This window comes from Brassica rapa, chromosome A06 (assembly GCF_000309985.2).
Source record: "Brassica rapa cultivar Chiifu-401-42 chromosome A06, CAAS_Brap_v3.01, whole genome shotgun sequence".
NCBI lineage: Eukaryota > Viridiplantae > Streptophyta > Magnoliopsida > Brassicales > Brassicaceae > Brassica > Brassica rapa.
The window spans coordinates 21,415,195-21,442,839 of record NC_024800.2 but is presented as its reverse complement, the minus strand read 5'-3'; the positions used below and the strand labels follow the sequence as shown (position 1 = coordinate 21,442,839).

The window sequence follows — 27,645 nt, the reverse complement described above, 5'->3', positions numbered from 1 at the left end:
TTTTAGGGAATTAGATTGACCCATTTTGGTATATTTTAAAAGTGGCCTAGATAACTTTCAATTTTTTAAAAAAACATAAGCCCATTACTTTTTTTTCTTAATACTACTATCCTTGTTTTCAAACAAAAATATTTTTTTTTTAAAGACTGCAATCCATGTTTCCAAACACTCCAAATTTTTAAAAGTCCTATTTAAGTCTCCAAACACTCCAATTTTGTACTTGAGTTTTAATAAGATAGATTTAGAGGAAAAACAGATAAAATAAGAAAGAAGGCGAGTCATTTTATGACAACGAGGAACAGAACATCACTACCAAACAATTCCAGCTCAGTTTCTTCTCTCTCCTCTCATTCTCTCTCTTAAATAGCCAGACTTCTGGATCATTCTTGATTCTCTTCAGATTTTTTTGTTCTCTTGTAATCTTTAGTTGGTATACCTGACGTCATATACGACATGGCCGAAGAGGAACAGAACAAGGTGACGGAGAACGTTACAACCGTGTCTGAACCAACTCCATCAACGCCAGCTCCGGTGGAGAAACCTGTTGATGCGGTGGATGTTGCTCCACAGGAGAAGCCTGTGGCTCCACCACCAGTTCTTCCATCTCCGGCGCCTGTGGAGGAGAAGCTAGAGGACTCCAAGGCTATTGTTCCGATCGTCGCAAGTAATTACTATTTTCTTCTATAATATACAAATTATTACCCTAGTTTGGCTGAGAGAAATTAAAAAAAAAACGTGTGCCATAAGATATGTTTCCTATATATTAACTGATCACAGTCACCTTGGAGATTATTACTGACAAAGTTTCAAACGTTTTTCTGTTTAGTTCACAAACTAAGGACAAGATTTTGTAACTTTTTACTTATAGAAGGAAATAACAACACAAAAAATAGAATTTTTGTATTTATGTCAATTATTATTTTGTGACAATGATAAGTCAAAGATTATTGTTCTTTAATAATTGGTAGTTTCCCAATTTTATTTGGTGAGGACTATATATAATTCTCTCCCTTTTTTTGTGTGGCAGAAGAAGCAGGGGAAGAAAAGAAAGAAGGCTCAGTTAATCGAGGTAATTAAACGAAATAGATTCATGGTTTACTACTAATATAACGTGAAAAGAGAGAAAAATAATAATTACAAAAGTTTATTAGCACATGTCTGCTTGGCCTAATCATAGCTATGTATGTAAATCAATCTGAAGACACTAATCAAAGCTAAAATGTTAGCAACCTAATTAATCAGTGTTTAGTAATAACGGAAAGTACTTATTTAGGTAGTTTTGCTTTGGTTGTAAATAAAATCAGACAGTTGGTTTAAGGTTGGACGCGTGTGTGTTTAATTAACGATGTCTCTTATTTTACTACAACTCTGACAAATGGTTGTACTTGTTTAAAATATTTGGGGAGTGAAGATGCTGTCCTGGCTAGAGTTGAGACAGAGAAGAGGATGTCACTTATCAAAGCATGGGAAGAGGCTGAGAAATGCAAAGTGGAGAACAAGTAAACTTTATTTCAACTTTTATTTATTATTAGTCTAACATTTATCTATATAATGGATAACCGGTTACTATCATTAAGGTCTTTGAATTTAGTTGTGAGAAATGAAAACAATGTTTGAAACAGAGCTGAGAAGAAACTTTCTTCAATTGGGTCATGGGAGAACAACAAGAAAGCAGCTGTTGAAGCTGAGCTCAAGAAAATGGAGGTATGGTTTAGTTATAATTTATTTCGAAATCAAGATCTAATTCTGAATTGGCCCCAAATTTCAACAGGAACAATTGGAGAAGAAGAAGGCAGAGTATGTGGAGCTAATGAAGAACAAAATAGCTCAAATTCATAAACAGGCAGAAGAGAAGAGAGCCATGATCGAAGCTAGACGCGGTGAAGAGGTTCTCAAAGCCGAGGAACTAGCTGCCAAGTACCGTGCTACTGGAACTGCTCCCAAAAAGCTATTTGGATGCATGTGATATAATATCATTGGGAACACATGAAGCTGAATCTGGTGTTACTGTAATGTTTTTATTTTCATTATATATTATTTAATGTGGAAAACAAACCAAAGAAAGGGTTTCATTTATACGTTTGTAGTTTGCTTAATGTTGGGGTTTAATATTGCAACATAGAAAGTCATGTATGGGAAACGTTGCTTATAAATTGATTTGGAGTGCGTTTGTATTTCTACAGCTTTTATCTGAAAGGCTTTTCTTGAATTTGTACGTGCAAAATTTAACGTGCTCTAGTTTCTAGCCCAAATATAGATGGGCTTAAGGCAAATAAACTACTGACGGCCCATGAATAAAAGGCCCAAATAAAATTAGGGTTTTGTCGGGAGCTTCACTGCATCTCTTTTACACTCATTTTGCCTCAATCCATCATCAGCGGAGAGCAGCAGCAGCAGGAGCAGGAGCAGGAGCAGCAACCAGTAGCCATGGCGGAACAGGTTCGTTTATGTCTTTCCTTATCTTCGTTTCTGCACACTCGATGAATCTCTAATCATCTTCTTCTATTGTTGCAGACTGAGAAGGCATTTCTAAAGCAGCCAAAGGTTTTCCTAAGCTCGAAGAAATCAGGGAAAGGAAAGAGGCCTGGAAAAGGTGGTAACCGTTTCTGGAAGAACATTGGTTTGGGTTTCAAGACTCCCCGCGACGCCATTGATGGTTTGTTTGACTCTCTTTCCATTTTTTATGTTTTAGAACTAATCAGGGCTATAACTGATATTAGGTGACTTTCTTGGTTAATGTTGAGCTGAATATCGTTGATGGGAAACTAGAATATTAAAGATCATAAGCATTCAGACATGTTTTTTTTTTTGCATTCAGACATGTGTTTTGTAATGGTGTCTTGTTTTTTTTTTTCAGGACATTACATTGACAAGAAATGTCCATTCACTGGAACTGTCTCTGTGAGAGGACGTATCTTAGCTGGTACTTGCCACAGTGCCAAGATGCAGAGAACCATCATTGTTCGCCGGAACTATCTTCACTTCGTCAAGAAGTATCAAAGGTGTGAATCTTCCTGACACAGTCTAGATTAAGATTTTTTATCATCAATGTTTTTTAAAAATTCTTATTTTCAAATTTTGATCAGATATGAGAAGAGGCATTCCAACATCCCTGCCCATGTCTCACCCTGCTTCCGTGTCAAAGAAGGTGACCATGTCATCATTGGCCAATGCAGGTATAGGAAAATGAAAAAGAGCTTCTTTACGCTTTTTTAGGTGAGATTTATCACTGATTTTTTTTTTTTCGATTTTATCATAGGCCATTGTCAAAGACTGTGAGGTTCAATGTGCTGAAGGTGATCCCAGCAGGCGCATCTGCCTTTGCCAAGAAGGCATTCACTGGAATGTAATAGGTTTTTTGAAGTTATGGAGAGTTTCTATGTTTCGTTTTTTATGTTTCAGAATGTTTTGTTTGTTGATCCCTTTTTTGTGAGACTTGGTTTGTAATACTGCATTCTACTGTTCTGTGACTTCTGTCTTTTGTCTTTTGGTATCTCTAGAAGAAATCAAGTACTGTGTGTCTGTGTCTACTTCTTGATTGATACTAGAGCGTAAAAGAAACAACCCGAGTTGGTATTTAGATAGTATATGTTGATGATCAAATTTTTGGGGGAGATAAATTTAGATAATATTATTGAACATAATACACTCATAACATTTATATAAAAAAGCTTTTTGGTTATAATCCAAATGTTAGAAATAAACAAAGTTCGAATGTTTACATACAGAAAGATTCTGTCCTAATCAAACAGGTTTTATTTAGTTGTATGCCAAACGAAAAAGATCATTACAGGAAACGGAAAACTGAAAGATGTTCGGATTAGAGACATTAACCGGGACAAACCGCTTATAGATACTAAACCGAACTCTCTTAACCAGTAAGAGACTGAAAAGAACTGGAGCTAACATTTGAGCCACGACCACTGCTGAGCTGAAGTGCCTCCAAAGCCTTTTGTATCTCCATGTTCATCGCACTGTCCACACTTCCCGAAGACAGTTTCTTGTGAGATTTCTGGAGATGCAGTTTCAATGAACTACTGCTTAAACCCGCGTTCTTACCACAGACCGGACACACTTTCATCGTCGGTTTCCTCTGTCTCCACTCCATCGACACCTTCCCGTGACATTTCTTGTCAATGTTCACTAAGATCCTCGCAAACCCGTCGTTCGGTTGAGCTCGTCTATGAACTTTTCTTAGTTTGCTCCACGCTTCTAAAAGCGTCAGGTTCCTGAATGATAAAGTTATTATTAATCAGTTCTTGTATCGCTTTAACAACTATTTTTAAACTGTCCTCAAGAACTTACTTTCTAAGCATTAGGTAAGCAAGCACCACGGTTGCGCTTCTACTCCGACCCTCAAAGCAATGAACTAAAATCTTTCCTCCTGTTTCTTCACCATGGTTGATAAAATCAAGAGCTTCTTGAAAGATGCCTTCTATCTTTGAGTCTTCATCGTCAGTTATCTGGTCAAACAGAAGACACAAGAAGAGAACTCTCTCCACTTTATAGATGCATTTTGGTGACTAATGATATTAATCAAGAAGGGTTTTACTTACTGAGAAATTTTTGTACTTGAAGAGATCCGGGTACTGAGTATCTGATTGTCCTATTTCATTTGCACACAAGCATAGAATATGAGTTATACCCAAATGCTGAAGAGTGTATACAGACCTTGCAGCCAATCCTCCACCGATGAAAAGATTATCTTGTATCATTGATGGTTTCTCTGTATTAGCAGCTTTGGTAATCAATGATATTCTCTCAAGAATGTGCTCAAGTCTAACCTGTTATTATATGTGAGAGTGTTTATGAACAAGTGAAATGAAAAAGAAAAAAAAGTTCAGAATACCTTAAGCTCGTAAGCATCAGTGCAACTGTTATTATCACTCCCCTCAAAGAAACCAGTGTTGAAACCGTTCTCTTGGCAGAGTTTCATTACTTCATTCCGCAATGTTTCATTCCACTGGTCTAGTTCTTTATTAGACTCCGCATCAATCTGTGGACGCACCATGTAAAGAATCAATATGAAGAAGGAAGCTGAAATCGTCTTTCGTAGACCTGTGGTTTTGAACCGAACTGAACCGGAATTTTTGGTTAGTTCGGTTCAATCCAGGAAGTTTATAAAAAAAACTTCGGTTTTTGGTTTGGTAATCGATTTGTTTGGTTTTCAGAAAAAAAATTTGTTAACCAAATTTCGAATAAACTAACAGAATTAACTAAAATTTTGAACCAAATTAACCAAACTAACCGAAATTACCTGAATTTAACCAATATTTTAACCAAAATACAATAAACCCAAAAAATTCGGTTAGTTTTGGTAATTTTTTTAAAAACCGAACTACCCTAACCAAATTTTTCCGGTTCAATTCGGTGAGATTTTGGTCGAATTCGGAACTACCCAAACCAAACTATCCGAACTACCCGAACCCCGCATGCCTAGTCTTCTGTATTAGAACATAGTGATCAAAGTCTGAATAAACAAACCTTTGCAAATTTATGGAAGTCACGGAGCTTTGCTGCCAAACGCTGACTGCTAAGAGATTCTCCACCTCTACTGTATCTTCCATGCCAGCTTTCTCGTGACTTAGGCGAAGTAGCATCTCCTCCCCCTTCCTTGTTTTCAGAACCTGGAGTCCTAGGAGCTACTGATCTGTGCATATCCGACTCACTATGGTCAAAGCTGTTATCACTAGGCACCCGTTCTTTCGAAGGAGATGGGTAATGATGATTCACCTCATGTCCAAAACTTTGCGATGGCGACTCAGGAACAGCAAAGTCATCTCTATCAAAATCTGCGCACATTGTTTTGTCCATCATACTGAAAAAAGCACGCAGCAACCCATCTAGCTTCTGATGAAGGGTGACGAGGAAGATGTGGAACTCGTGCAAGTCCCTGAGACCAGCGCGAAAACCGTTCCGAAACTCGCGCACTACTGGCGTCACTGCAGTAGGTGTTTCTTCACCATCTTTCGCCTGTGGACAGCCTAAACCTCCTTCTGTTATTTCGTACAACAGATTCGAAGAGTACTGGCTGCTATTGATAAGCAGCTCTACTAGCCTCGGATAGATCTCTTGGTCGCTTGCTCGTTTGCCAGCAGGAGGACGCCGTGGAACGCCGGAGTCTATAGTAACAATGTGGAACTCAGGAGCCATGGAGGTATCAGACATTGGACTCATGAACTCAGTGTCATAAGATCTTGGAGATTCAGTTATATCGGAAAAGTCAGAGGACTGCGAGACCAAACGGTGATCGCTAACACTCAGTCTTGATCTGCTATCAACAGAGGAAGCTCTTCTCTCCTTTTGGATTGATCTGTAGTCTCTTGGATGGTACCGTTTGATGGCGGAATCAAAGGCTTCTTCGAATGAGCACTCTAGAGGTTTGGTTGATGACATGATTCTGTCGGTTAGTAAGAGGTTTGCAGGGTTGCCACGCCATCTCAGCTGACGGCAGGGTAGTCTGTCTTCGTTTCTTATCACAAGATCTAACACCAAGATTCTCCCTAACGCTGAAGCAGCTCTCTCTGCTTTTTCTTCGGTTTCGAAACTGCTCATGCTCTCTAGTAGTGGACATCCATGAACATAGCTGCCAATAACCAATTTGAGAATTGCAGCGTGCTTAGAAAGAGGGGTGTTACACAAACATCACATACCAACAAAATTGAACTTTTGAATGTGTGGAATAAGGTCAATGCCTATATTATCAATTAGGAAAAGACAAATGTCTGGTCAACTATTTTCACCAACTAATTACTCAGATTAAATTTTCTGTTCAACTATTGTGTTTTTAGGCCATACTTCTGTCCAATAAAACGATTCCACATCATAATATTATCTTACATATTTGTTATTTTATCTAATAACATTAAACTTTGAAAATTTTCCCCTAACAATACTATACTAAAATGGTATGTTCAAAATTTATAATCTCTTAGTCTTAACTTGGTAACATTGTCCGGTTTGCAATCTAATTAAACTGTGAACGAAAACGATGTGAACTGATGTTGCTGGTCGAAATAGAGAAAGTTATAAAGATGAATGTGTCACCTCATAAGGAGAAGACAGCGACTGAGCTCAAGGGCTTCCAGAAGTTCTGAACAAGTCACCTCACCAACCTCGTCTCCCTCCGAATTCGCTTTAGCTTGTGCCTTCTCAGTTGCTTCTCTGATCAGTGTCCACTCAGGATTACAGCTATGAATTACTCTAGCCTGTCTCATTGAACGGAAAATACGAAAGTGAGTGGAATGAGCGAAACCAATACTACAGTTTCTGAAGTAAGCAGCAAAAAAGAAAAGAAGCACCTGCGGAATCTGCACACCTAGCCACTTGGCAAACTCATAACCCAGACGTTCTGATTGCGTGGCCATCCTCGATGACGCAAATTTAATAACTGCTGCTGCTTCTTCCTTCCGAGAAGCATCTTCAGCGCTGGGATGACTGAACAGGGCGAAGAAAACAACTCCCCCAGAGTTCACAGTAACCTGTGAGTGAAAACCAGTAAACAAACAAACAGTGTCAGAAAAAGAAGATCTGGTTAAATGGAAGCTAAGAATCAAAAGACAATACTAATGCTATATACATACCTCGAGAGGTTTACTCTGGTCCTCTTCAGAATGATCAGTGCTACTACTATGTTCAGTATGGTGAAGCGAAGACAACATGCTCCAGGAGAAAGAGCTGGAGTCGATATCAACAATAGAAGCTTTGCCAAGCCTTTCCCACAAACTAATCTCTGAAGTCTCCTTGCTTGGTGGACTTTTTGGATCAGCATTCCTCTCTCCTGCACTGAATTAACACTTACCGTTAACAAGATTCTCACAAGATTCCAAAAACCATTAAAAACTAACTAACCCAATTAGATAAAAGCACAAAAATAGAAAGGAATCAGATTAAAAAAAGAAAAAAAAGAGACTAAACCTTGGAACCATATCATCGATGCGGTGAAGACGGTGAGGGAAGCCAGAGGAACCGTAAGTAGCACTGCGTTTACGAACTAAGTCCAACCATTGGGTAAACCTATAAGCTGGACCAGCTGCTATGTCTCCTAACATGTACAGTACCTGCAACAACAACAAAAAAAAGTCTCCCAACCTTAGAGATTAATTAATTAAAAGCTAATGTTAATAAGCGCTTATTTGAATGAAGAAGAGGGTGGTCAAGTGTTACACGAGAAGTGACGGTGAGAGGAAGAGGAGACTCGTGCTCGTCGCAGTGGCCAAGGTCGAGATCTTTCTCCTCGTCCTTCTCCTGTGAGACCACCACCATCATCATATCAGATCTCAATAATCAGAGAAAAATAAAGGAGAATTCAAAATCTGATTGAATGTGGGTGTAATGATGAGTTGCAAAAGGTGATGATAGATTACTAAATTTGGGGGGGTAAAGTAATGATTTTTTTTACCTGAGGAAATGTTTGATCTCGCTTCTTCTCAGCTTCCGCCATTGGAAAGAAAGCTTCCTTTTTTTTTAATTTGTCAAAAATGTCTTTTTCTTCAAAATGTCAGCTTTGCCGGAAGTCGCAAGGTATAGCGCTTCCCCGAGGAAGAAAGACGATCGGATATTTTAAAATTTAAATTTGCAAGAAAGACCCTCATCTTTTCTTTAATTATTACTAAAGCTCTTCATTTTTACATTCACCAATTTAGCACCAATGTAATAAAACACCATTTTTGTACTTCTTTTATCAGAGGTAAAAATCCATAGCATAATTCAGCTAAAGTGCAGTGTTAAATATTAAATTTGCAAGAAAGACCCTCATCTTTTCTTTGATTATCATTAAAACTCTTTCTTTTTGTATTTACCAATTTAACACAAATTTAATAAAACACCATTTTTAAACTTCTTTTATCAGAGGTAAAAATCATAATTCAGCTAAAGTTAGTGTGTAATTTGAAAATATCAGTGAACTATATTTATTGCAAAAACCTAGGTTTGGTTCGTTCTCTTACAAGATTAACACTGTCGTCTTCTCCGTTCTCTGAGCTCCTTTCACTTAAAAGCCTTCGTCTTTACGAACCTCGAGGTAAAATTGAATCTCATCTTTCACCATATCGTCTCACAGTTCTCATTCCCCTGTCTTGAATTGAGACATTAATCTGATAAAAGTTTGTGTTTTTAATTTTCCTCAGTGTGATTTAAGGAAGATGAGCAAACGAAAGCGTCCAGAGCCGAAATCATCATCAAGTGGTATCAACGAAGACGAGAAGAACATCCTCGGCCTGATCCGATCCAAGCAAGGCATGGGCGCGACCACTTACGAGATGAGAACAGCGACAAAGATCCAACCAACCCTCGTCACTCGAGCCGTCGCTTCTCTCAAGAAGAGCAACCTCATCAAAGAAGTCCCCAACATGAACAACAAAGGCATCAAACACTTCCTCGCCGTCGAGTTCCAGCCTTGCAAGGAGCTCACGGGCGGGGACTGGTACATCGACGGGGCCCTCGACGTCTCCAAAATCGAAGGCCTCAAGGAGATTTGCGTCAGGATTCTCGAGAGGTTGAAGAGCAAGGTCGTGACCCTCGATGTTATCTATTCGTATTTCGAAAAGGCTAGTAGTGATGCGGATAAGTTGAGTAGAGAGCAGACTAGGGAGATACTCAAGAACTTGGTTTTGGATAATGTTGTCATGGAGGTGAAGAGCAATGGGCTTACTGATTTTTCTGCTACGAGGATTGGAGAGATTTGCTATAAGCTGACTGGGAAGAAGTCTGGTGGTGGGGAAGTGAGAGATGGAGGTTTTGCTTCGGTGCCTTGTGGGGCTTGTCCGCATATAGGGCTTTGTACACCTGATGGTGTTATCTCCCCGACAACATGTGTTTATTTTCAGAAATGGTTAGACTTTTAGCTTTCTTCTGGTGTTTCAGAAAAAAGATGTTACAATAATGTTAAAGTTTTTTTCTCCCATACAATTTATGATAATCTATGAAATTAAGTGTCGAGGTTTGCGAGAGTAGAGGTAGGAGAAGAAGATGGAGGAAGGTGTTCGGTTTCTTTGCGACAAGCTTCCCATAGTTGTTGCTCTATTCCTAGTTTCCTTAGCTCTAACATACCTCGCTCCACTGTATAATAATAGAACAACAGTTTAGCCTTTAGTGCGTGATATATATGTATAAGAATCAGAATTAGGAGAAGCTTTTATTACCGTCGACGGCATCGTGAGAGGTAGTAGATTCTCCTTCGCTACAGCTGATCCAAAACTGGAGACGTTCATCAGCGATGTCTTCTTCTACACCGAGCAACTTGGCTCTAGCCCAGAAGTACAACAGCCATGCCTGCGTATATATACGTAAAAGAGTGTAACTAAAACCATAGATGACTCTGATGACACATTTATATAGTTATATTGGTGTTTGAACTAAGAGAACATGTAGTAGTCATGAATCATGGGCGTGAGTGAAGAAAGTACCTGCTTAAAGACAACATCTTCTTGTTCCTCCTCTTTCAGTTCTGCATTTGACAAATGTGATAACATGTTACGAAGTCCATGAGTTATGCAATGATGATATTATGCTCTAGGCTAAAGGCCAAAAAAAAAAACTATTAGACAAAGAACCAAGCAAGTGTTTCTTATCAAAACCCAGGAATGCTTTTAGGAGGATGATAAAACCTTCAACAACCCATAAGACCATTGTATCTTAAAATATTGGGGAGACGTTTGCTTACCATATGCTTCTACAAATTTGAGTTCTCTATTCCCTTTGGATTCTGAGAGAAAACAAACAACTTTAAGTTAAAGAGTACCTCAGCAGAAAGAAGAATGACACTATGGATCGTTAAAACTATTTTGTCATTGTGTACTAGTTGATGATAAGGTTGCAAATACATATACATACCTTGACGGACAAAACTCGGTGTTCTATTCTGGGAGACTGCAAGCATAACAGCATCCTCAACCTAAAACCTCATTTAGTACTTGGGAGGAACAAACATAAATTTGGAAAGAAAGGGTAGATTGATTACCTTTAAGGATGCTAGCTCTCTCAAACCCATCTCAACTGAAAGCATACTTTCGATATTACCTTCTCCGGTTAGCTCACTTACAAATCTTTCAGTTTTGGTCTGATCACTCCCACCTGGTCATTTCCAAAAGATTGGCAATTGAATGATGATAGCAAACAACAGTATCAGGGGGCATTTTAGTAAAAGTAAAGCAAATATTTAGACTAGCCTTGATCTCCAGACAACTCTTTGGCCCTTTGTGCTGCAGATATGACCAGCTCAACTGGAAGAGGAGCCAGAGCTGACCACTTCTCGTGCCTGGATGGTGCTATATCAGCACAAATGCCTACATAATCCATATGAATCAGTGAATAACTCTCTCATATGACTTAAGAGAGCTGGGCAAATGTGTCATGAGAAGACATTGTCAAGTTCAGGAAGTTAACAAGGAGAACTAAAAAACGGATGCATCACTTACCATGCTGCACTGCCAAACCCCAATACCGAGCAAGCCAGCATCTCTTCAAGGCTACTTCCTCCTAGATGATAGATTGTTTTGCCATACAATCAGAAAAATCTTTGTATGTGAATGGTAATGAGAGTTTTGGGGATTTTTAAAACATTACCATTTCGTCTTCTGTTAAAACCGTTCGTTGAGTCATTGTACGAAGATCATTTGCTTCTGACTCTGCTTCTTGTAGCCGTTCCGCAGGTTTTACAGCCTCATCCTTCAGTATCTGAACATAAAAGACATGATTTCATCATGCAGGTCAGAATAGCACATATATTATGACAAAGAGTATACTGTAATACTTTTACCTGAATTTTTGAACGGAGGGAAACAAGTTCCTCCTTTTTCTCATCTTCTTTCTCGTTAGCAGCCTTAAGAGCAGCCTGTATTAGGAACCATCATGACAGCCATCCAGTTTAAATTGTTAGGCTTCACAAAAAGTATCTATTTCTGACTTAATGTGGCATCAGAATAGTACAAAAATTGAGCTTGGCTAAAGAAAAGAGAAAAGACATTTTATTCATCTAAACACTAACCTCTCTCTGGCGCAAGGCCGCTTCCTTCCTGAAGAAATAACAAAACTCATCATGAGCCTTACAATTACTGCCGTATCTTCTAAAGTAGAGAAAGATAAAGAAAAAGAGTTCACAGGGTCTCTCACCTACTTATCAGTTTGGCCTCCAGAGACACTCCTTCTCCAAGAAAAGCAACCTTTTGGAACAAGGAAAAAAAAAACATTTAAGAGAAGGTTCCATGGAATTTAATTGTCCTAGACATCGAAAAGTCATTGCATTTGAATGTCTATATGGCCTCAAAACTTGTCTGCTTCTTCACATGTTTTTGTCATCATATATTATTAGCAGAGTATAAGTTCACTGCATTTCCATTTGGTGAATCAAAAACACTACATGTTTCCACCACGTCTCAGAAACTTAAACAATGTGGCATGTAACTACGTTTTGTCTCTCACCACCACGCATAAATAAAGATGCAGAACACAAAAGAATTGAGACAATAGACTTTTTTAACAACATAATGAAAGATGGTTGACTTGTTTTCAGTGGCTATTGTCAAGAAACAGATGTGAGGAGGTTGCTAATGAGAACTAAATCAAAACCTGTTTCTCCAGCTCCCTAGCCCTGGCTTCTGCTGCCTGACGTTTTTCTTCCGCATAGTGAAGCTGTAATCCAGATAAATTGTTATAAATGAAAAAAAAAAAAAAGATAATAGCTTAACACTTTAAAATAAAATAAAAAAAATCCAGTGAAAAAAGACATGGAACCTTGTCCAATACATTCTCATTCTCCTCTTGTAGCATCTCCACCTGAAATTAACATAGAGTCAGCCTCAAGTCAAAGTCTCCTGACTATTTTATAAAAAAAAACAGCAAAACTTCAATCCAAAGTTTAAAATGGGAATGAACACATACTTCATCACGAAGAGCTGAAGCTTCCCGCCGATACCCCTTATCTCTCGAATTAACCAACGGTACATCACCATAATATCTGAAAAAAAAAAACTTAAAATATAAGGAATCAAGCAAAGCAGCACAACATCATAGTAGCGTAAGGACTAATCATTTAAGTCAGACATAAAAAAAATAACAAAAACTCCAGAAAGGAACTGTTTTGACAAGTCCTCACTCAGCAAAGTGAGTAATATCTTTTCTTACTACCTGGTATCTCTGTCCTTAAAGTGAGGATCAAGTGGAGGTTTCAACGACGCCTTAGGTGGCATCCAAACCGGAGATGCATTCGGAGCTATAGATCTACCAAACGTTGATGACCTTCCCGTCGACGAAGAACGCACCGAAGTGTTTTGCTCGTTGAGGTATCTGCTTATCTAATTCAATCACCAAAAAAAAACGAAAATGAAGCTAAATCTCAATCTCATAATCATCAAACGAAACACACAGATCCGAAATTATTATACCGCAGGTGACGGCGAACGATTGCGGCTAGCGAAGGGAACCGCCGGTACGTTACTGATACCGTTGATGGCAGAAGAAGGATTAGCGAATTTGAATTCATCATCGTCGTCGTCATCATCATCATCATCATCATATTTGTGCTGTAAGGCCATGACTTTGGCCAACCGTTGAGCCGCGGCTTTGGTGGCAACGTTCTGGTTACGATGAGCAGGGGAGTAACCACCAACACCAACACCACCGAGATGGTTACGGTGAGCGGGAGAAGCCGGCGTTGACCTTAATTCAATGTTGTTAGATGATCGGCTCCCTGCTCTTCTGAGATCCATATCACTTAAAGATTTATTACCAAACTCCTTCACAGAGTTTCGAGCAGTTTTTTTAAATGGATGTGAGACTGTTTAAAACGGTGGCGTTTTAGTGCGGAGCAGAAGAAGAAGAAGAACACATGCGTCGAGCGCGGTTTTTGCGAGATTTAGCGGAGGAAAATATGGGACCCAATAGTCAACTGCTTATGGATTCTATTCTAATTACGTAATAAAATATTATATAGTATATTTCTTTCATTAAATTCAATGACAAGTCAATGCAAGAATACTCTAAATCGTTGACAAATAAAGTGTATAATAATAACGATTCCTTAGTTGGGCAAACAAAATCTATTTCTTTTGGAAATGTATTTGTCTTTTTACGCAAATTGACGAAAAAATATGTGTCTTTTGGAACTACATAGTACAAGTGATGTTAAGGATAAATCACCTTTAATGACATGATATTATTGGTAAAAATAAATAAATATGTCATAACTTCTTTTCAATTTATAGTCATACATATGGCATTGCTTATCAACTATCGAGTCACACAAATTGAACTAACCATCAAGACATATCCGTAACAATTACATTATATTAAATGATATCCTTTTAACAAAATCCCCCTATATATTAAATGAGAAGTCACTTTAGTGATTTCTGATGACGTATCGTTCATATGTGAAGTTTCAAGAAATCATTATAATTGGATTAGTCAATTGTTCTTAATTTTTATTTTTTTAATTTAGATCTAAAAATTTAAGGTAAGTCTAAAATTATTTAACATCACTTGCCATATAATCTAAAGAATATTACAAATAACAATTTATGGAAACTAATTCTCGAAATTATAGAAAGATTAATAATATTTTTTATTACTTTTAATATTTATAAACTATAAAATATAATGAATAAAAATATATAAGATAATTATAATAGTTTTATACTCTACTTGATGAATTGTATTCGAATATAATTATATAATAACTATTTTAAATATTACAAAATCCAAACATGTTTATTAATATTATTTTTAAATTATTTATCGTTGTTTAAAGAATAAGTTTATCAGAATTTTAAAATAATTTATAAAATGTTATAAATTATTTATAAAAATATAAACCTACTATATATTGATTGAGAAGTCACATAAGTGATTTTTTATTACGTGTCGATCATAAATGAACTCTTCAAATTGTTATAATTTGATTAGCCGATGATTTTTAATTTTATTTATTATAATTATATCTAAAAGAAAAGGATAATTCAATTACCACTTTTCAAATAATCTACATAATTTTAGAAATAATTATTTATGGTAACTAATTGTTGAAATTATGAAAGAGTAATAATGTGATCAAATTTTTTATATATTTATAAATTACATAAAATAAGAAAAAAAATTTGAATTGATATAATGATTTTATATTCGTATAGAAAGCCTTATATGTGTATATAAAGTATCATAATAACTATTAATGTCTAATAAATTCCATGCATGCTTTATAAATCATTTATTAAATTATAAATAAAATTTTAAAATTGTTTATATTGGCCTATCAGATGTTTTAAATTATTATAAGAGGTTCTAAGTCATTTATAGAAGCTTATATATTAATTTATAAAATATATTTCATATTAAATGAGAACTCACTTAATTAATTTTTTCTTAGGTGTCTTTGAGTTTTAGAAAAACTATTATAATTTGATTCGTTAATATATTTTCTATTTTATTTATTTTATGAGTAAAAAATCACTTCTAGAACCAATTTTTATCAGTATCCAAATGATATAAATATATTTCATAATATAATTTATGGTAATTAAATATGTGATTTTTATAAAATATATGTAATGCTCATAAAATCATTTTATTACTCAAGTATTTATAAACTATATAATATATTTCAAAAGTAATTTATATAATTGATATAATAGTTTTATATTCCTATGTATTTGAATATGAATATATAGAGAATGTGTAACAATCATTTTGTTTTATCTTTTAATCTTAATAAAGATATATGACTTTAGCTATAAATTATTTGAAAATCAAATGTTTCAAAACTACGTACCTTCAAAACTTATTTTTATGAAAAACTGAATTATGAATATTATATATAACTAATTTTAGTTAAAAAATTCAATACAAAATATCAACAGATATTTAAAATAGTCATAATCATCTTTTTCTAAAATAATTATTCTTTAAAAATATTTAACAGTAAACACATATATAATTTTTGATGATGAAAAAATATTTTAATTTGACAAACTATAATAAATATATTATTACAAAACATTCAAAACCGCAAAATTGTGGGCATCCACTTAGTATATAAAAAAAAAACAATTAACATTAAAATTATCAATCTGCATTTTTTTTTTTTCGTCAACTCTTTACTACAAAATCTTTTTTTCTTCCAATTCATAGGGGTAGATATGTCATTTGACCAATTAAACTCCAAAGAAACCAAACGAACTCTACGCAGAGCTTTTGTTTACGACTCTTGAGATAGGTTCAACGGAAACACAGTGTCGAACACAACCCTCGCAAACACATGCCTAGTTTCCGTAACATCCCCTGAATACAACGCAGCATACTCAATCTTGCTTCCTTGCTTTGCATCAACAACTCCCATTCGCCTCTCTTCTTTCACACACTCGAAGATTCTCCCTGCTCTAAGGTACAACTGCAACGGAATAAACACCTGAAAAAAAACAACATCAACACATCACAAGACATCAACTTCACCACCTTTGTTCTAAAGATTTTTCTTTCAAGGGCTTCTATTACCATATCTGAAAACGGTGCTTGAGGGTAAGCTGCCATGGCTTTGGAAATATAATACCCATCAGTCATCTGGTTTAAAGCGTCTTTGACAGATGCATCAAGATCCATGACCTCGTCTAGTAGTGTTTGAAACTCGATATTCTCCTTCTTCTCGGGGTCTTGTACTAGCTCGAAGAAGCTGCTATCGTGTGGCCTAGTGATCTTCTTCGTGATTTTCGCAGCTTCTAGAATATCTCCGCCGTTGTGAACAGCAAGGCTAAACGCAGCTACCACTAAAGGACTCCGAGGTTGATCAGAGAGTGCTTTGTGAAACGCCAAGATTGCTATCCTGTTAAATTCCCAGATGTTATAATAAACCATAAGACCAAAAAGAAAAAGAAAGTATGACGAATAAGTTAATATATGAATCATCTTACCATAAGCTGCTGTGACAAGGTCTATCAGGCGCTAACAACTTATCCAAATTAGCAAAGAGAGACTGCGTGATATAATATTCATTTTCATTTTCTTGACACCAAGTTTTAAGCGACAAACACATCTAAATCTATCTAACTGACCAGAAGCATGTTAGTCCTTTTGTCACGTCTCTTGAAACCACTCCGCGCAAGATATGCTGCCTGTGAAATCAAATGTTAGATAATAAAACATTTTAACAATAATGACCCTGATTGAAACTTACCTGAATTGGTAGAATGATTTCTAATATCCCAAATTTCCACAGCAATCTCAAAGAAGCTTCCGCTGATCCATAAGCTAACATGTAATTCATCTCCATCAATATCCTTCCCTAAACGTTCAAGGCAGAATCATTCACGAACACGATATAGGCTACCAAACACGAGGATAGATGCAGCAGTAATGTAAGCATTACCTTGTCAAGTCTTTGTACCAGGAAAGAAAGGTGCTTGATAAAATGAGCTGTTTCCTTTGAAATTCTGAAACCTAAACGAGCAGCAACTCTTATTGCACGAAGAATCCGAGCTGGAAAACATCATAAATGATCAGCATGGTAATCAGTTACTCAGTAGCCCACACGATTACATAGAATACACTTGTTTTCTTCAAAAAAAAAAACTTACCACAGTCTTGTTGAAATGATGTGCCAGCGTGAATCACTGTTCGAACCTGTGATTGTAGAACCACATTGAGAATAAATGTTTATGCAAAATGTTTTGTTTGAAATAAATTTTGAAAGAAAATTCAAAGTAGGATACATTCACACTTTAGCTTTTCTAATATCTTCGATTCCTCCCAGATAGTCATACACGACTTTGGCATATGGATCAAACATCAACCTGAACACACAAAGAGACGTGAGGAAGTAAGACGTAGAATACTTTGCAAAATCACTCAAGTATAAACAAGATACCCATTAATGGTGAAATCTCGCTGCAAACAGTTATTCAAACGGATACAATCCTCGTCACCATCTGAGACACTGGATTCTCTGAGCTCACTTCTCATGTTTCTCGAAGAATTATTCTGTGCGGAGGTACTAAAACTCGAAACCTACTCAAACAAAAGAGAGAGAAATCAATAAAAATAACAAAGAGAGTTATTGCACTAAAAAGTTAAAAACAGAAAACAAACCTCAACTATATCATCATCACCAACGTGTACGTGACATATAGGAAACCTTCTTCCAACAATTTCACATCTTGAGAAGGTCCGAACCACCTGCACACGATTGATACCAAAAGCAAACAAAAATGAAATAAGCTTGAGTTGATGGTGTAGACACACTAAGAGAGGAAAAAGGAGAAACCTCTCTAAGTTCTGCAGAAGTGAGGATATCGAAGTCTCGTGGTGTCCGCTTCAGAATAAGATCCCTTACACTTCCTCCCACAAGGTAAACGTCATGTCCTACAGATTGTACAAAATAAGAAGAGGAAAATTTATCAAACCCAATTACGAGATGTAGTTGAATGAAATTCTGAATCTTGGAGATACGTTAGGACTAAGGCAAGCTAAAGACATAACCTTTACTCTTAAGGCCATTGAGCACTTGTCTTGTGGGCTTATCAATCATCGAACTGCTTATACCAAGGTCTTTCGAGTTCACCTGCTTCCACTCACGATCCCCTTCATTTGCCAAAATCAATCGAAATAGTTGAGCAGACAGAACTCAAGTTTGAATTAACAAAACATTCAGACTGACTTCACACAAACAGAGTAGCAATAGTTCAAGAAGTACTATGAAACAGTCATGGAATGGAAGTAACTTACTTGTTGCATCAGCAACTTTGTGTTGACGATCACCGACCTTGGCGAAACCATCTGGCTCGTCCACTGTCTCATTTGCAGCAGCAGCAGCAGCAACAGCGTTGAACCGAATCTGAGAACGAAACAACCAATTAAGAAGAAATAAAACATATAGCAGAATCGAATAGAGAAGTATATTTAGCTAAAAGAGTCACCTTTCTTAAGCAGTGATGCTGGAGCGTACGATTACGAACAGGTAAATAGGATCTACAAGCGAAACCCACACTGGAAATCGCCATTGAAATTGAAATGATTCAACATGTCATCATGAAGTTTTAAGCTTTGAGCAGAGAAGCTAGGGTTCTTGCTCTCGGAGGATGAGGACGGAAGAGGTTTTAGGGGAGATAACCACGCGCCACGCGCCCCGCGCCCCAATCGCCATTTGATAGTCTTGCCGCTTTTACGTTACTATTTAGAACATCTTGCCGTTTGCAAGATCTTTGGTGTAGGGGTAGGCACTTTACCCGATATCCAAAGTGGTATCCGAACCCGATCCGAAAACCCCGAACCGAAGTAGCAAAATACCCGAACGAGTATTGAATAAGGAGAGATTGGATATCCGAACCCGAATGGATATCCCAAGATAATCGAACATATGTATAATTAACCTTATATTTCTAGTTTACATCTCCTATTTTATATAAAATATTTATATTGATACTACACATACTTTAAGTTCATATGATATACATACAATTACGGAAAATCTAATTTGCTACTCACTTAAAATGCATGTCAAGTTTTTTATTTCAAAAATTAACAAAAAGTTACATCCAATTTTTTTTTAAAAAACAACTAAATTAATGTCTTTTTAGTTTTAAAATGTTATGTCCAAATCTATTAATCATTCAATCTATTAAAAATAAAAAATTAGTTAACTGAAAGTTATATTTTTAAATACAAGAAATTTGAGAAATAGAAATTTTAATTTTTTTTAAAAAAATATCCGAACCCGATCCGAAATAATCGAATCCGAACTAAAAATATCCGAACCCGACCCGAAGTACAGAAATACCCGAACGGGTTCTACACCTCTATACTGAAATACCCAAAAATCTGAAATACCCGATCCGAATCCGAACGGGTACCCGAACGCCCACCCCTACTTTGGTGTCTCATGAAAACCTTTTGCCGTTTGGAAATTTAGAGAGGTAACTGCGCGGTGTCCGATTAACCTATATTTATAAGATCAAGTGAGCCCATACAAGCTATCTGCCCCAAAAAAATAGGGCTTATTTGCTAAATAACCAAAAAAATAAGGGAAATTAGATTTTTAGAGAGAGAGTAGAAAGAGATAGGAAGAGAAAGTAGGAGAGAGGGGGTGTTTTTAGTTAGTTAATGAATTTTGGTTTTTGTTGTGTATAGTGAATGCAATTTCCCAAAAAAAAGCCCATGCAAGCCTAAATATATTTGATTCATCGTATGATCAAATAATATGAATATTACCTAAATTTTAATATTTATTTTAGAGAAATTCCATAGACCAAAAAAAATCACAAATATAAACCTTAAAATAAAAATGACAAAAATAGAATGTTTTATCAAAAGAAGTAAATATACATTTATACTCCTAAGGTTAATTAATCTAGACATTAGAGTTTAGAGTTGAAAAATGGAGTTTTGGAAATATGATTTCAAATTTAGAAAAACAAAAAAAAAAATAAAATTTTTAAAATAAAAAATTCAAAATAAAAAGTGTTATTTTGTCATTTTAGTTTTTGAAGTCTATTTTTGTGATAAAAACTTAAAAATATCTTTGAGAAAATTTCCTTTTATTTTATTAATTAAAAGTATAGCTATCTAATTTTTGATATTTTGACATTATAAGTATTTTAGATGATAAATTATAATGCATATATACTTGTATTGACTAAGACCATCTCCAACTTTATTATTTTTTTCTTTTTTATTTTTTGCTTCAGTTTGAACTAAGTTTTGCTCATCCTACTTTAGTTTCTATTCTAAACTAGGTGTTTCGCCCGTATGTACGGGCATAGAGATTTTATAATTACTTATTAATACATGTATTATTAATTAAAGAATTATAATTATAATTTTAAATTATTATTTATGTTTTCATTGAAATTTTGTATGTATTACAAATTTTTAAAATTCATTTGTACACTATATTCATTATTAATAAATAATATAAAAATCTTAGAGGTGAGGAAATTACATGTTTACCACTTTTATGGTACCACTTTTCATTTTTACCACCACTAAAGAGACATTTTCAAAAATACACTTTTCATTATGTGGCAAAAGACTCTTATGCCCTTGTTATTTATATATAATAAATTATTATTTAATTAAAAAAACAAAATAAAAATTAAAAAAAAAAGTAAAATTTTTTTTATGTTTTCGAATTATACTTTTTCAAATTCGAACTTAAAAAAAAAATTGTAACTTTTTTCCAATTTTTTTTTTCAAATTACTTTTCAAATTACGAAAATTATGTTTGAAACTATTTTTTATATATTTTTAAGTATTTATTTATATATTTATTAGAATCTTAAATTTCACATTCCAAAAACCCTACCTCACCCCTCAACTCTAAACCCTAAGGGTATAATTGTCTTTTACCTTTCATTAATAGTTATGGTAAAAGTGGTTATTGTAAACATGAAAAGTGGTACTATGAATGTGCTATTTGCAGCAATTTTCCATTTTAAAATTCCTTTGTACACTATATTCATTATTAATAAATAATATATAAATCTTAGAGATCACTTGATATTCTCTTTCAATTATATAGAATTACTAATTTTACTTAATATTTAATTATGTATTTTCTGTTTTTTTAAGATAACAACACAATATATATATGAATTATCTTTTTATTTTAAATATATTTTTAAATTATTGATAATTTTTATTTTATTAATTGTAAGCACTCATCTAATCAAATAAACATTAAATTCATTTTTTATTTTATCTAATTTATTTAATTTATTCATTAAGCGTATAAACGATATTAATCGTGCTAACTTTTAACGTGAGAGCTTCGTTCCGAAAATTTACTTCACAAATAACAGTATAGATGAAGTAATGAACATTGTTGCTTTAAATTTGGAGAAATGATGTTCAGGTCTTAATTTTTTAAGATGAACTTTGTAAAACGTAAACTGGTACTTAATCGTTTTTCTTATTTTTTTCCCAAAATAAATTATAATGTTAATATTATCCAATTAAAAGTTTTGACTATTATTTTCATATAACGTGATGTTTATATCGAAGAGCATATGAATATTCATTTTTAGAAAAAGAATCAAAAATAAATAAACTCATATCTAAATTATAAACACTTTTGTTAATCAAGTATTGAAAAACTATATATATAGTGATTTTCAAAAATTATGATGTTTTGTGTTTGTTTATTCATGTTATGTAATAAATTTATAATGTGGGAATGTTTAATTTATATTAAATATTAATTATGTTGGATTATTGTTAAAAAATAGTTATGTAAAATTAGTAAATATGACAAAATTAAAGTTATTAATAATTGATGATAAAGTAGAAATAGAATATACTTGGAATAGTCCTTTTATCAGAAATAAATTAAGTTGTGATACACTATACCTTTGCATCAAAAGTGTGATATGCTAAAAAAAAATTAAATGGGATATTCACAATTAACCCCGAGAAAAACAAGAAAGTTGATTGTAGAAAAAAAATCTAAGGTGCCAATAAATCTTATTTATGTCATTATAAGCAATGATTATTGAAGATAAATGTACGCTTTGAGTGGGCTGTATAGAAGTAGGACAGTAAACCATTAGTACAAAACAGTATCTTCCCAAACACGTGTCCACTATTGAACACATTTTTTCATCTCTCTCTCTATCTCTCACTCACTCACTTCGTCGTTTCTTTTCACGATTCTCTTTGTTTTTTCACATCTAATTTCTCCAGATAAACCCTAATAATGGCTCCGACTGGTGACATGTAGTATTAGAGTTGAATTACAATATGATTTATAGTTCGATGTAACTTGCAGTAAAAAGTATGTGGTAAAAACGGTAAGTTTATGTTGTAAGTTTTACAGTAAAAATAAAAGTTATCATTTTATTAAAACTTGTGACTGGTAACATTTTTGATGTATAAGTTGCAGTAAGAGTTCTGAATAAAAAAAATTGAATATAAAAACAGAGAAATAAACATTTTTTTATTAAGCTATATTTTAAATAAATAAAAATAATTTTTTTAAAATAAGTATAAAAGTTTAAAAAATAATTTTCAGTATATATAATTTTCTAAGTATTATAATAACTACTAATAATATTTATTTTAATATCAATAATAAGTTAAATTAAATGAAATAACTTAGGTCAATATATATAGAATTTTGTGACTGGTATTTTTTTGTGAATTATCAAATAGAATTTATGCTTAATGTTTTGTATAATTGACTAAACGTGAATAATTCAAAAACTTAGGAACAAGAAAGATTATAAAATCTTTGACTAGCCTAAATTTAGGTAGAGTACACTCTGTTCACGATTTTCTTTTGTGGTAGTTCACGATTTTTTTTTTAAAAAAAATAGAAAAATTAATTAAATTTGTAACTCAACTCCTAAAACATTGGATTTTGGTTGATGTAGGTTTATGTTTTGAGTTAGCAATTTTATGAAAGGTTTAAGTCAAAGTTGTAACTCAACCACAACACATCTTAAATCAAACTTAAAATCAAAAAAATAAATTTAATGCATGATTGGTAACATTTTTGAGTTACAAGCTTAACTCAAACTTAATCAATCCTACCACATGTCACCAATCAAACCCAATAATAAAAAAAGAGTAACAAAATCCTCTTCGTCATCTTCGCCAATCTCTGAAATTAGCGCATGTTAGTGGGAGGGCATGGTTCCGCAGTGAGAAACTGACAAGACAAAACTTCAATTCTCTCTCTCTCCATCTCTGTCTCGCTGAGCCATGGCCGAGTTGCAGCGCTTAGTGGAAGGTCACCAGACTAACGGCGGTTTAGGCTTCATCCCCTCAGCCGAAGCACCGGAAACATCCGCCGGATCGAAACGACTGAGAAGACCGAGCGTTCGGTTGGGAGACATCGGCGGCGGCGACCAGTACCAGCAAGCACCGTACGATTCGCACGTGCGGCAGCGTCCGAGATGGAGTAACGGAAAGGAGCCGAATCAGAGCGGGAAGCCTCCGTCGAGGACTCGAACCCTAACGAACCTGAGCTCCGGGTACGCCCTAGACGAAGATCCGATTCCCATCGGGGCTTTGCGGGTCAACAAGTGGGTCAAAACTTCGAGCGGAGAGAAGCGAGGAGTCAGGTCGAGTTGGGCGGCGAAAGAAGATGAAGAAGAGTTGGAGGAAGGGTTTCGCGATTTCAGCAGAGAGGATTCGGGGAGTCCGGAGGAGGAGGAGGAGGAGGAGGAGAATCGGAGGAAGGAGAGACAAGGGTTTGAGAGTAGGACAAGGTACGAGATGATGTCGGGAGTGAAGATTTGGCTGCGGGGGTTGGGGTTAGGGAGGTATTGGCCAATGTTTGAGATGCATGAGGTTGATGAAGAGGTGTTGCCTTTGTTGACGTTGGAGGATCTCAAGGACATGGGGATCAATGTCGTTGGGTCGAGAAGGAAGATGTTTTGTGCTATTCAGAAGCTTGGGAGAGAGTTTTCTTGAAAGTCTTTTGTTTTTGTGACAGCCATTGCAATGTCTGAAGCTCTTTTTTCTTTTTCTTTCAGTAGTGTTTGTAGTTGTAGTATTAGAGGATGAAAAGGAAGAAGAAGAAGCAGGTTTTGCTTATTGGTGATTGTATTTGACCTTCTTTTTGTTGGTGTCTTATGGTTTAGATATTGACCATAACAATTATGAAATTTCTAACATGCAAAGAGTTTTTGTTTTGGAGAAATAAAAGCTCTTTTAACATTTTTCGGTAAGATAAACTATACATAGATGTAGACTCGCTGTATTACAAGCTGCTAATGAAGTTAACAAGAATCAAGTCATTAAGAGGATAATAGAATTGTGGAGGTGAGACCGTGAGAGTACTATAGATAGAACAGAGGAGTATTCTTAGAGATTGAGTCTTGTGAGAGATATGTGAGGGATATAGTCTTCTGTGACTATAGGAGAGATAGGGACTCTTTGTCAAATCCTAATTTGTGATTGTAATCGGTGTTGTTCTTGATCAATATAAGTTGGTATGGATGCAGTGTAAAGATGAGCTGGACATTGATGCTTTAAATATTGGATGGATGAGCTCTTGTAAAAGTTGAACGTAAATAAGTTGATTGGTCTTTTGTTGAAATTGAGAAGTGTACAACTCACCTAAGCATCACATGGAATGTGGTATAGAGACCGAAGGCTTATCAACATGCTCAGAGTTTTTTTTTTTTTTTATTTAGAAAGAGAGTCTCGGAGTTTGTTTTTACTATTGAGTGAAGGACTGAAGGTTACTGCTACCTTTATTTCTTTTGAATTCAGCTAAACGGTTAGAATTTTGATTTACAAAAACAAAGCTTAGACCGCTGAAGATGTCCAGTTAGAAGATCAGTATATAAAACAAGTAAGAACATTTGTTATAGTAAAGGTTCCCATCATCAGCTGTGTCAACTCCCAGGAGTTCACAAATACCCTTTCCTGATTTACTAATTTCTCCCAATGCTGAGAGCTTCATCTGAGTAAACATATGCCTGGAAGGAGGATAGAAAGTGATAAAGTCACTTTCATTCATGACTTCAAAAACTCTAATTGGGCTTAGAAAACTTGACTTTGCAATGGATAATTTGGTCAACAGAGTTCCTGAAATATGTCGCCAATACTGAATGGTTTCAGTTGTCAACCAGTAATTCTGGATGTGTCCTCTAATGTTCTCATGCAATTTGTTATCTCAAAACACGTTCCAACTTCCAAGTGTGAAGCTGCTAAGAAACAAAAGTAACTAAGTAAGAGAATAATGTAAGCTAAACTAATCATTTGAAAAGAACCTCTACAGCTGGGAACACAGATGGTGACTAACCTCGAGCACCACCATTGACAATGGAATTATGGTTCAAAGAATCACTCATTATCCTTTATCAACCCCCTCCCTCTTGTATAAAGCAGCGGAACAACAGATTTAAGATAAACAAAGAGGTCCTACTGGAATAATAACACAAATGCCTAAATTCAATACATATTTCTTGAAGCAAGAAAAAGAGGTCCTACTGGAATAATAACAAAAAGGCCCAAATGACTGGAAAAGTAACAAAAAGGCCCAAATGCAATAGTTACTGTTAGCTTTAAAAATAAAGGTCCTACCGAGAGTCGAACTCGGGTCGCTGGATTCAAAGTCCAGAGTGCTAACCACTACACCATAGAACCAGATGTCTTAAATGTTAAAATAATATTATCTGTTGTGTTATTTAACTTAATCTAACCCTTTTTTTTCTGATCAACACTTAATCCAAAAATTCTCTAGATACTTCAATTTTAGGCTACTGTCCCAAAATCGATTGCATTATTTAAAAATATAAATAAGTATTTGAGATGTATATAGATATTAGGTTATAATTTTATAAATCTGAGTGTAAACTTTTTAAAAAATTTGACCAACAAAAACATACTAAAATATTTAAATATCTGAAAAACATAAAACACTAAGTTTTGGTTCACCAAAGCTACCGGCCAATTGTACTAAAGCCAAATGAAGGAACCTTTATTCAAACGTTTTGCCTAATAGTGGATGGAGATAATCTTCATTTCTAATTCGTATTCTCGAATATAATTGATTTTTTCATAGACAATATGATAATGGGATATATAATACGCACTCTCCCAATCATAATACAACTAAACAAGTTGCCAAGTGTTCTCTAGCAGATTTTGGGGAAGACACATTATTGTTCTTAGTGTGTTACAAAAAAAAGAGAAATAAATCATTTATAGAGAAAAGTGATAGGAAAAAGAGGAAAAACACAAAAGATTGATATTATCCCGTTCTTCTTTTACATGGGAGTGGAATCATCACTCATATATTGTCCAGTAAAGCCTTCAATAATTAGAGATATTATTCTACAGAAAAGAAAAAAAAATTGGTACGTAAACCTTATCTCTCTGTTTATTTAATATTTGTACATTTCCTTCTTTTAAAATGTAATAATTAACTCCTTGAAAAATATATTATGTGGTGCAAATTCCAAATTAGTTTGATTTAGCTGGGAAAATTGGTCGATTTGCTTCAGCTTTAGACAACAACATAAAGAGTTATAATTTGCACCATGCACCACGGTAGTATCCTAAAAATAACACAACACAAATGATCCTCACTCGATTATTATGTTTGGCATATATAATGAATGATTAGCCCAAGTCCCAAGGGTTGTTACTAAAATTCATTTTTCATAGATAATGATCTACTCCATCACCTCTTCTCAAAGCACCATTTGATTTAGAAAGTTGTCTCGAAGAGAAAAAGTGGGATAAAATAACAGTTTGCAGGATCATCTTGCTAACTATACATACTACAGTATAATTAAAACAAGGAAATTACATGTTCAAATTTATATAATAAAAATAAAGATCTTACAATTCAACATTAAAAAGGGATTGAAATGCATAGACGTGAAATTTAGGTTATTAATTTTTATCTTAAAAAATTAAGTTCTTTGGTAAAAAAAATTAAGCTACTTATTAAAGATGTGATATTTATCTAGTGGCAATAACAAATTCGGCCAGTCATATCATATCCTCTTGATTTTTTTTTTTTTGAAACACATCCTCTCGGATCTATCTTTACATTTTTCTCTTTTATACAGGGGCCTCTAGATAAAGCCGATCGACGTGCTCGTTATCTTCATGCATATTTCATTTAGTTTTTGTTTTCTCGTATCTTATAAATATTTAAATATTTGCATGAAACATAATCCCACGTCACGACTCACGATGGACACG

The 27,645-nt window shown here is 34.8% G+C and overlaps 7 protein-coding genes, 1 long non-coding RNA gene and 1 other non-coding gene across 11 annotated transcripts; 5 read left to right on the top strand and 4 right to left on the bottom strand.

The window, feature by feature from the left end:
- The first annotated feature begins 280 nt into the window (after window positions 1–280).
- Window positions 281–2,189, top strand: LOC103874242 (remorin 1.4). Its single transcript, XM_009152656.2, has 5 exons — window positions 281–664; window positions 1,028–1,069; window positions 1,412–1,499; window positions 1,623–1,704; window positions 1,772–2,189. The coding sequence occupies exons 1-5, from the start codon at window positions 454–456 to the stop codon at window positions 1,964–1,966; spliced, it is 618 nt and encodes a 205-aa protein (XP_009150904.1). The 5' UTR covers window positions 281–453; the 3' UTR covers window positions 1,967–2,189.
- Window position 2,190: 1 nt separating this feature from the next.
- LOC103874241 (40S ribosomal protein S11-3) lies at window positions 2,191–3,530 on the top strand. Its single transcript, XM_009152655.3, has 5 exons — window positions 2,191–2,439; window positions 2,515–2,656; window positions 2,858–3,002; window positions 3,087–3,176; window positions 3,260–3,530. Exons 1-5 carry the CDS (start codon window positions 2,428–2,430, stop codon window positions 3,348–3,350), a joined length of 480 nt encoding a protein of 159 aa, XP_009150903.1. The 5' UTR covers window positions 2,191–2,427; the 3' UTR covers window positions 3,351–3,530.
- Window positions 3,531–3,657: 127 nt separating this feature from the next.
- LOC103874240 (dual specificity protein phosphatase PHS1) lies at window positions 3,658–8,692 on the bottom strand. Of its 2 annotated transcripts, none has more exons than XM_009152653.3 (11): window positions 8,402–8,692; window positions 8,167–8,247; window positions 7,918–8,060; window positions 7,584–7,785; window positions 7,302–7,481; window positions 7,048–7,208; window positions 5,485–6,586; window positions 4,850–4,996; window positions 4,557–4,784; window positions 4,306–4,463; window positions 3,658–4,229 (listed from the first exon to the last, which is right to left on the bottom strand). In XM_009152653.3, the coding sequence occupies exons 1-11, from the start codon at window positions 8,441–8,443 to the stop codon at window positions 3,872–3,874; spliced, it is 2,802 nt and encodes a 933-aa protein (XP_009150901.1). In that variant the 5' UTR covers window positions 8,444–8,692; the 3' UTR covers window positions 3,658–3,871. The 2 variants fall into 2 exon arrangements, with proteins under 2 accessions (XP_009150901.1, XP_009150902.1); XM_009152654.3 differs by having other exon boundaries at window positions 7,584–7,780; window positions 8,402–8,547.
- A 179-nt stretch (window positions 8,693–8,871) lies between these two features.
- Window positions 8,872–9,937, top strand: LOC103874238 (DNA-directed RNA polymerase III subunit rpc6). Its single transcript, XM_009152651.3, has 2 exons — window positions 8,872–9,022; window positions 9,129–9,937. The coding sequence occupies exon 2, from the start codon at window positions 9,144–9,146 to the stop codon at window positions 9,843–9,845; it is 702 nt and encodes a 233-aa protein (XP_009150899.1). The 5' UTR covers window positions 8,872–9,022; window positions 9,129–9,143; the 3' UTR covers window positions 9,846–9,937.
- On the bottom strand, window positions 9,834–14,617 carry LOC103874239 (coiled-coil domain-containing protein SCD2). The gene is made up of 17 exons (XM_009152652.3): window positions 13,383–14,617; window positions 13,126–13,292; window positions 12,880–12,955; window positions 12,733–12,774; window positions 12,568–12,630; window positions 12,112–12,161; window positions 11,987–12,014; window positions 11,759–11,833; window positions 11,566–11,676; window positions 11,418–11,478; window positions 11,169–11,285; window positions 10,961–11,073; window positions 10,834–10,894; window positions 10,664–10,705; window positions 10,407–10,447; window positions 10,143–10,272; window positions 9,834–10,059 (listed from the first exon to the last, which is right to left on the bottom strand). The coding sequence occupies exons 1-17, from the start codon at window positions 13,704–13,706 to the stop codon at window positions 9,929–9,931; spliced, it is 1,632 nt and encodes a 543-aa protein (XP_009150900.1). The 5' UTR covers window positions 13,707–14,617; the 3' UTR covers window positions 9,834–9,928.
- On the top strand, window positions 12,169–13,060 carry LOC117126186. Its single transcript, XR_004448645.1, has 2 exons — window positions 12,169–12,360; window positions 12,493–13,060. It is a non-coding gene; the product is annotated as an uncharacterized LOC117126186 (long non-coding RNA).
- A 1,411-nt stretch (window positions 14,618–16,028) lies between the features above and the next one.
- On the bottom strand, window positions 16,029–19,167 carry LOC103874237 (poly(A) polymerase I). The gene is made up of 14 exons (XM_009152650.3): window positions 18,900–19,167; window positions 18,709–18,817; window positions 18,463–18,564; window positions 18,248–18,345; window positions 18,073–18,159; window positions 17,852–17,991; window positions 17,705–17,777; window positions 17,562–17,607; window positions 17,354–17,463; window positions 17,162–17,269; window positions 17,040–17,099; window positions 16,899–16,960; window positions 16,486–16,810; window positions 16,029–16,399 (listed from the first exon to the last, which is right to left on the bottom strand). Exons 1-14 carry the CDS (start codon window positions 18,981–18,983, stop codon window positions 16,190–16,192), a joined length of 1,614 nt encoding a protein of 537 aa, XP_009150898.1. The 5' UTR covers window positions 18,984–19,167; the 3' UTR covers window positions 16,029–16,189.
- A 2,074-nt stretch (window positions 19,168–21,241) lies between these two features.
- Window positions 21,242–24,639, top strand: LOC103874236 (ankyrin repeat and SAM domain-containing protein 6). 2 transcript variants are annotated; one of them, XM_033273652.1, is made up of 2 exons: window positions 21,242–22,671; window positions 23,530–24,639. In XM_033273652.1, the coding sequence occupies exon 2, from the start codon at window positions 23,680–23,682 to the stop codon at window positions 24,391–24,393; it is 714 nt and encodes a 237-aa protein (XP_033129543.1). In that variant the 5' UTR covers window positions 21,242–22,671; window positions 23,530–23,679; the 3' UTR covers window positions 24,394–24,639. The 2 variants fall into 2 exon arrangements, with proteins under 2 accessions (XP_033129543.1, XP_033129544.1); XM_033273653.1 differs by having other exon boundaries at window positions 21,242–22,673; window positions 23,533–24,639.
- Window positions 24,640–26,004: 1,365 nt separating this feature from the next.
- TRNAQ-UUG lies at window positions 26,005–26,076 on the bottom strand. Its single transcript has one exon. It is a non-coding gene; the product is annotated as a tRNA-Gln (tRNA).
- Window positions 26,077–27,645: the final 1,569 nt, after the last annotated feature.

Coding starts and splice junctions, on each gene's coding strand:
- LOC103874236 (XM_033273652.1), top strand. CDS start 23,680: ATGGCCGAGTTGCAGCGCTTAGTGGAAGGTCACCAGACTAACGGCGGT.
- LOC103874242 (XM_009152656.2), top strand. CDS start 454: ATGGCCGAAGAGGAACAGAACAAGGTGACGGAGAACGTTACAACCGTG. Junction 1,500..1,622: donor AAATGCAAAGTGGAGAACAA/GTAAACTTTATT, acceptor TGTTTGAAACAG/AGCTGAGAAGAAACTTTCTT. Junction 1,705..1,771: donor CTGAGCTCAAGAAAATGGAG/GTATGGTTTAGT, acceptor AAATTTCAACAG/GAACAATTGGAGAAGAAGAA.
- LOC103874239 (XM_009152652.3), bottom strand. CDS start 13,706: ATGGATCTCAGAAGAGCAGGGAGCCGATCATCTAACAACATTGAATTA. Junction 10,448..10,663: donor CAAATTTGTAGAAGCATATG/GTAAGCAAACGT, acceptor TGTCAAATGCAG/AACTGAAAGAGGAGGAACAA. Junction 10,060..10,142: donor CTCTCACGATGCCGTCGACG/GTAATAAAAGCT, acceptor ATTATTATACAG/TGGAGCGAGGTATGTTAGAG.
- LOC103874237 (XM_009152650.3), bottom strand. CDS start 18,983: ATGGCGATTTCCAGTGTGGGTTTCGCTTGTAGATCCTATTTACCTGTT. Junction 18,565..18,708: donor CAAAGTTGCTGATGCAACAA/GTAAGTTACTTC, acceptor TGGCAAATGAAG/GGGATCGTGAGTGGAAGCAG. Junction 16,811..16,898: donor CCTTGTCACAGCAGCTTATG/GTAAGATGATTC, acceptor GGAATTTAACAG/GATAGCAATCTTGGCGTTTC.
- LOC103874241 (XM_009152655.3), top strand. Junction 2,657..2,857: donor TCCCCGCGACGCCATTGATG/GTTTGTTTGACT, acceptor TTTTTTTTTCAG/GACATTACATTGACAAGAAA. Junction 3,177..3,259: donor GTCATCATTGGCCAATGCAG/GTATAGGAAAAT, acceptor ATTTTATCATAG/GCCATTGTCAAAGACTGTGA.
- LOC103874240 (XM_009152653.3), bottom strand. CDS start 8,443: ATGGCGGAAGCTGAGAAGAAGCGAGATCAAACATTTCCTCAG. Junction 8,248..8,401: donor GAGATCAAACATTTCCTCAG/GTAAAAAAAATC, acceptor GTGGTCTCACAG/GAGAAGGACGAGGAGAAAGA. Junction 4,785..4,849: donor CTGATGCTTACGAGCTTAAG/GTATTCTGAACT, acceptor ATATAATAACAG/GTTAGACTTGAGCACATTCT.
- LOC103874238 (XM_009152651.3), top strand. CDS start 9,144: ATGAGCAAACGAAAGCGTCCAGAGCCGAAATCATCATCAAGTGGTATC.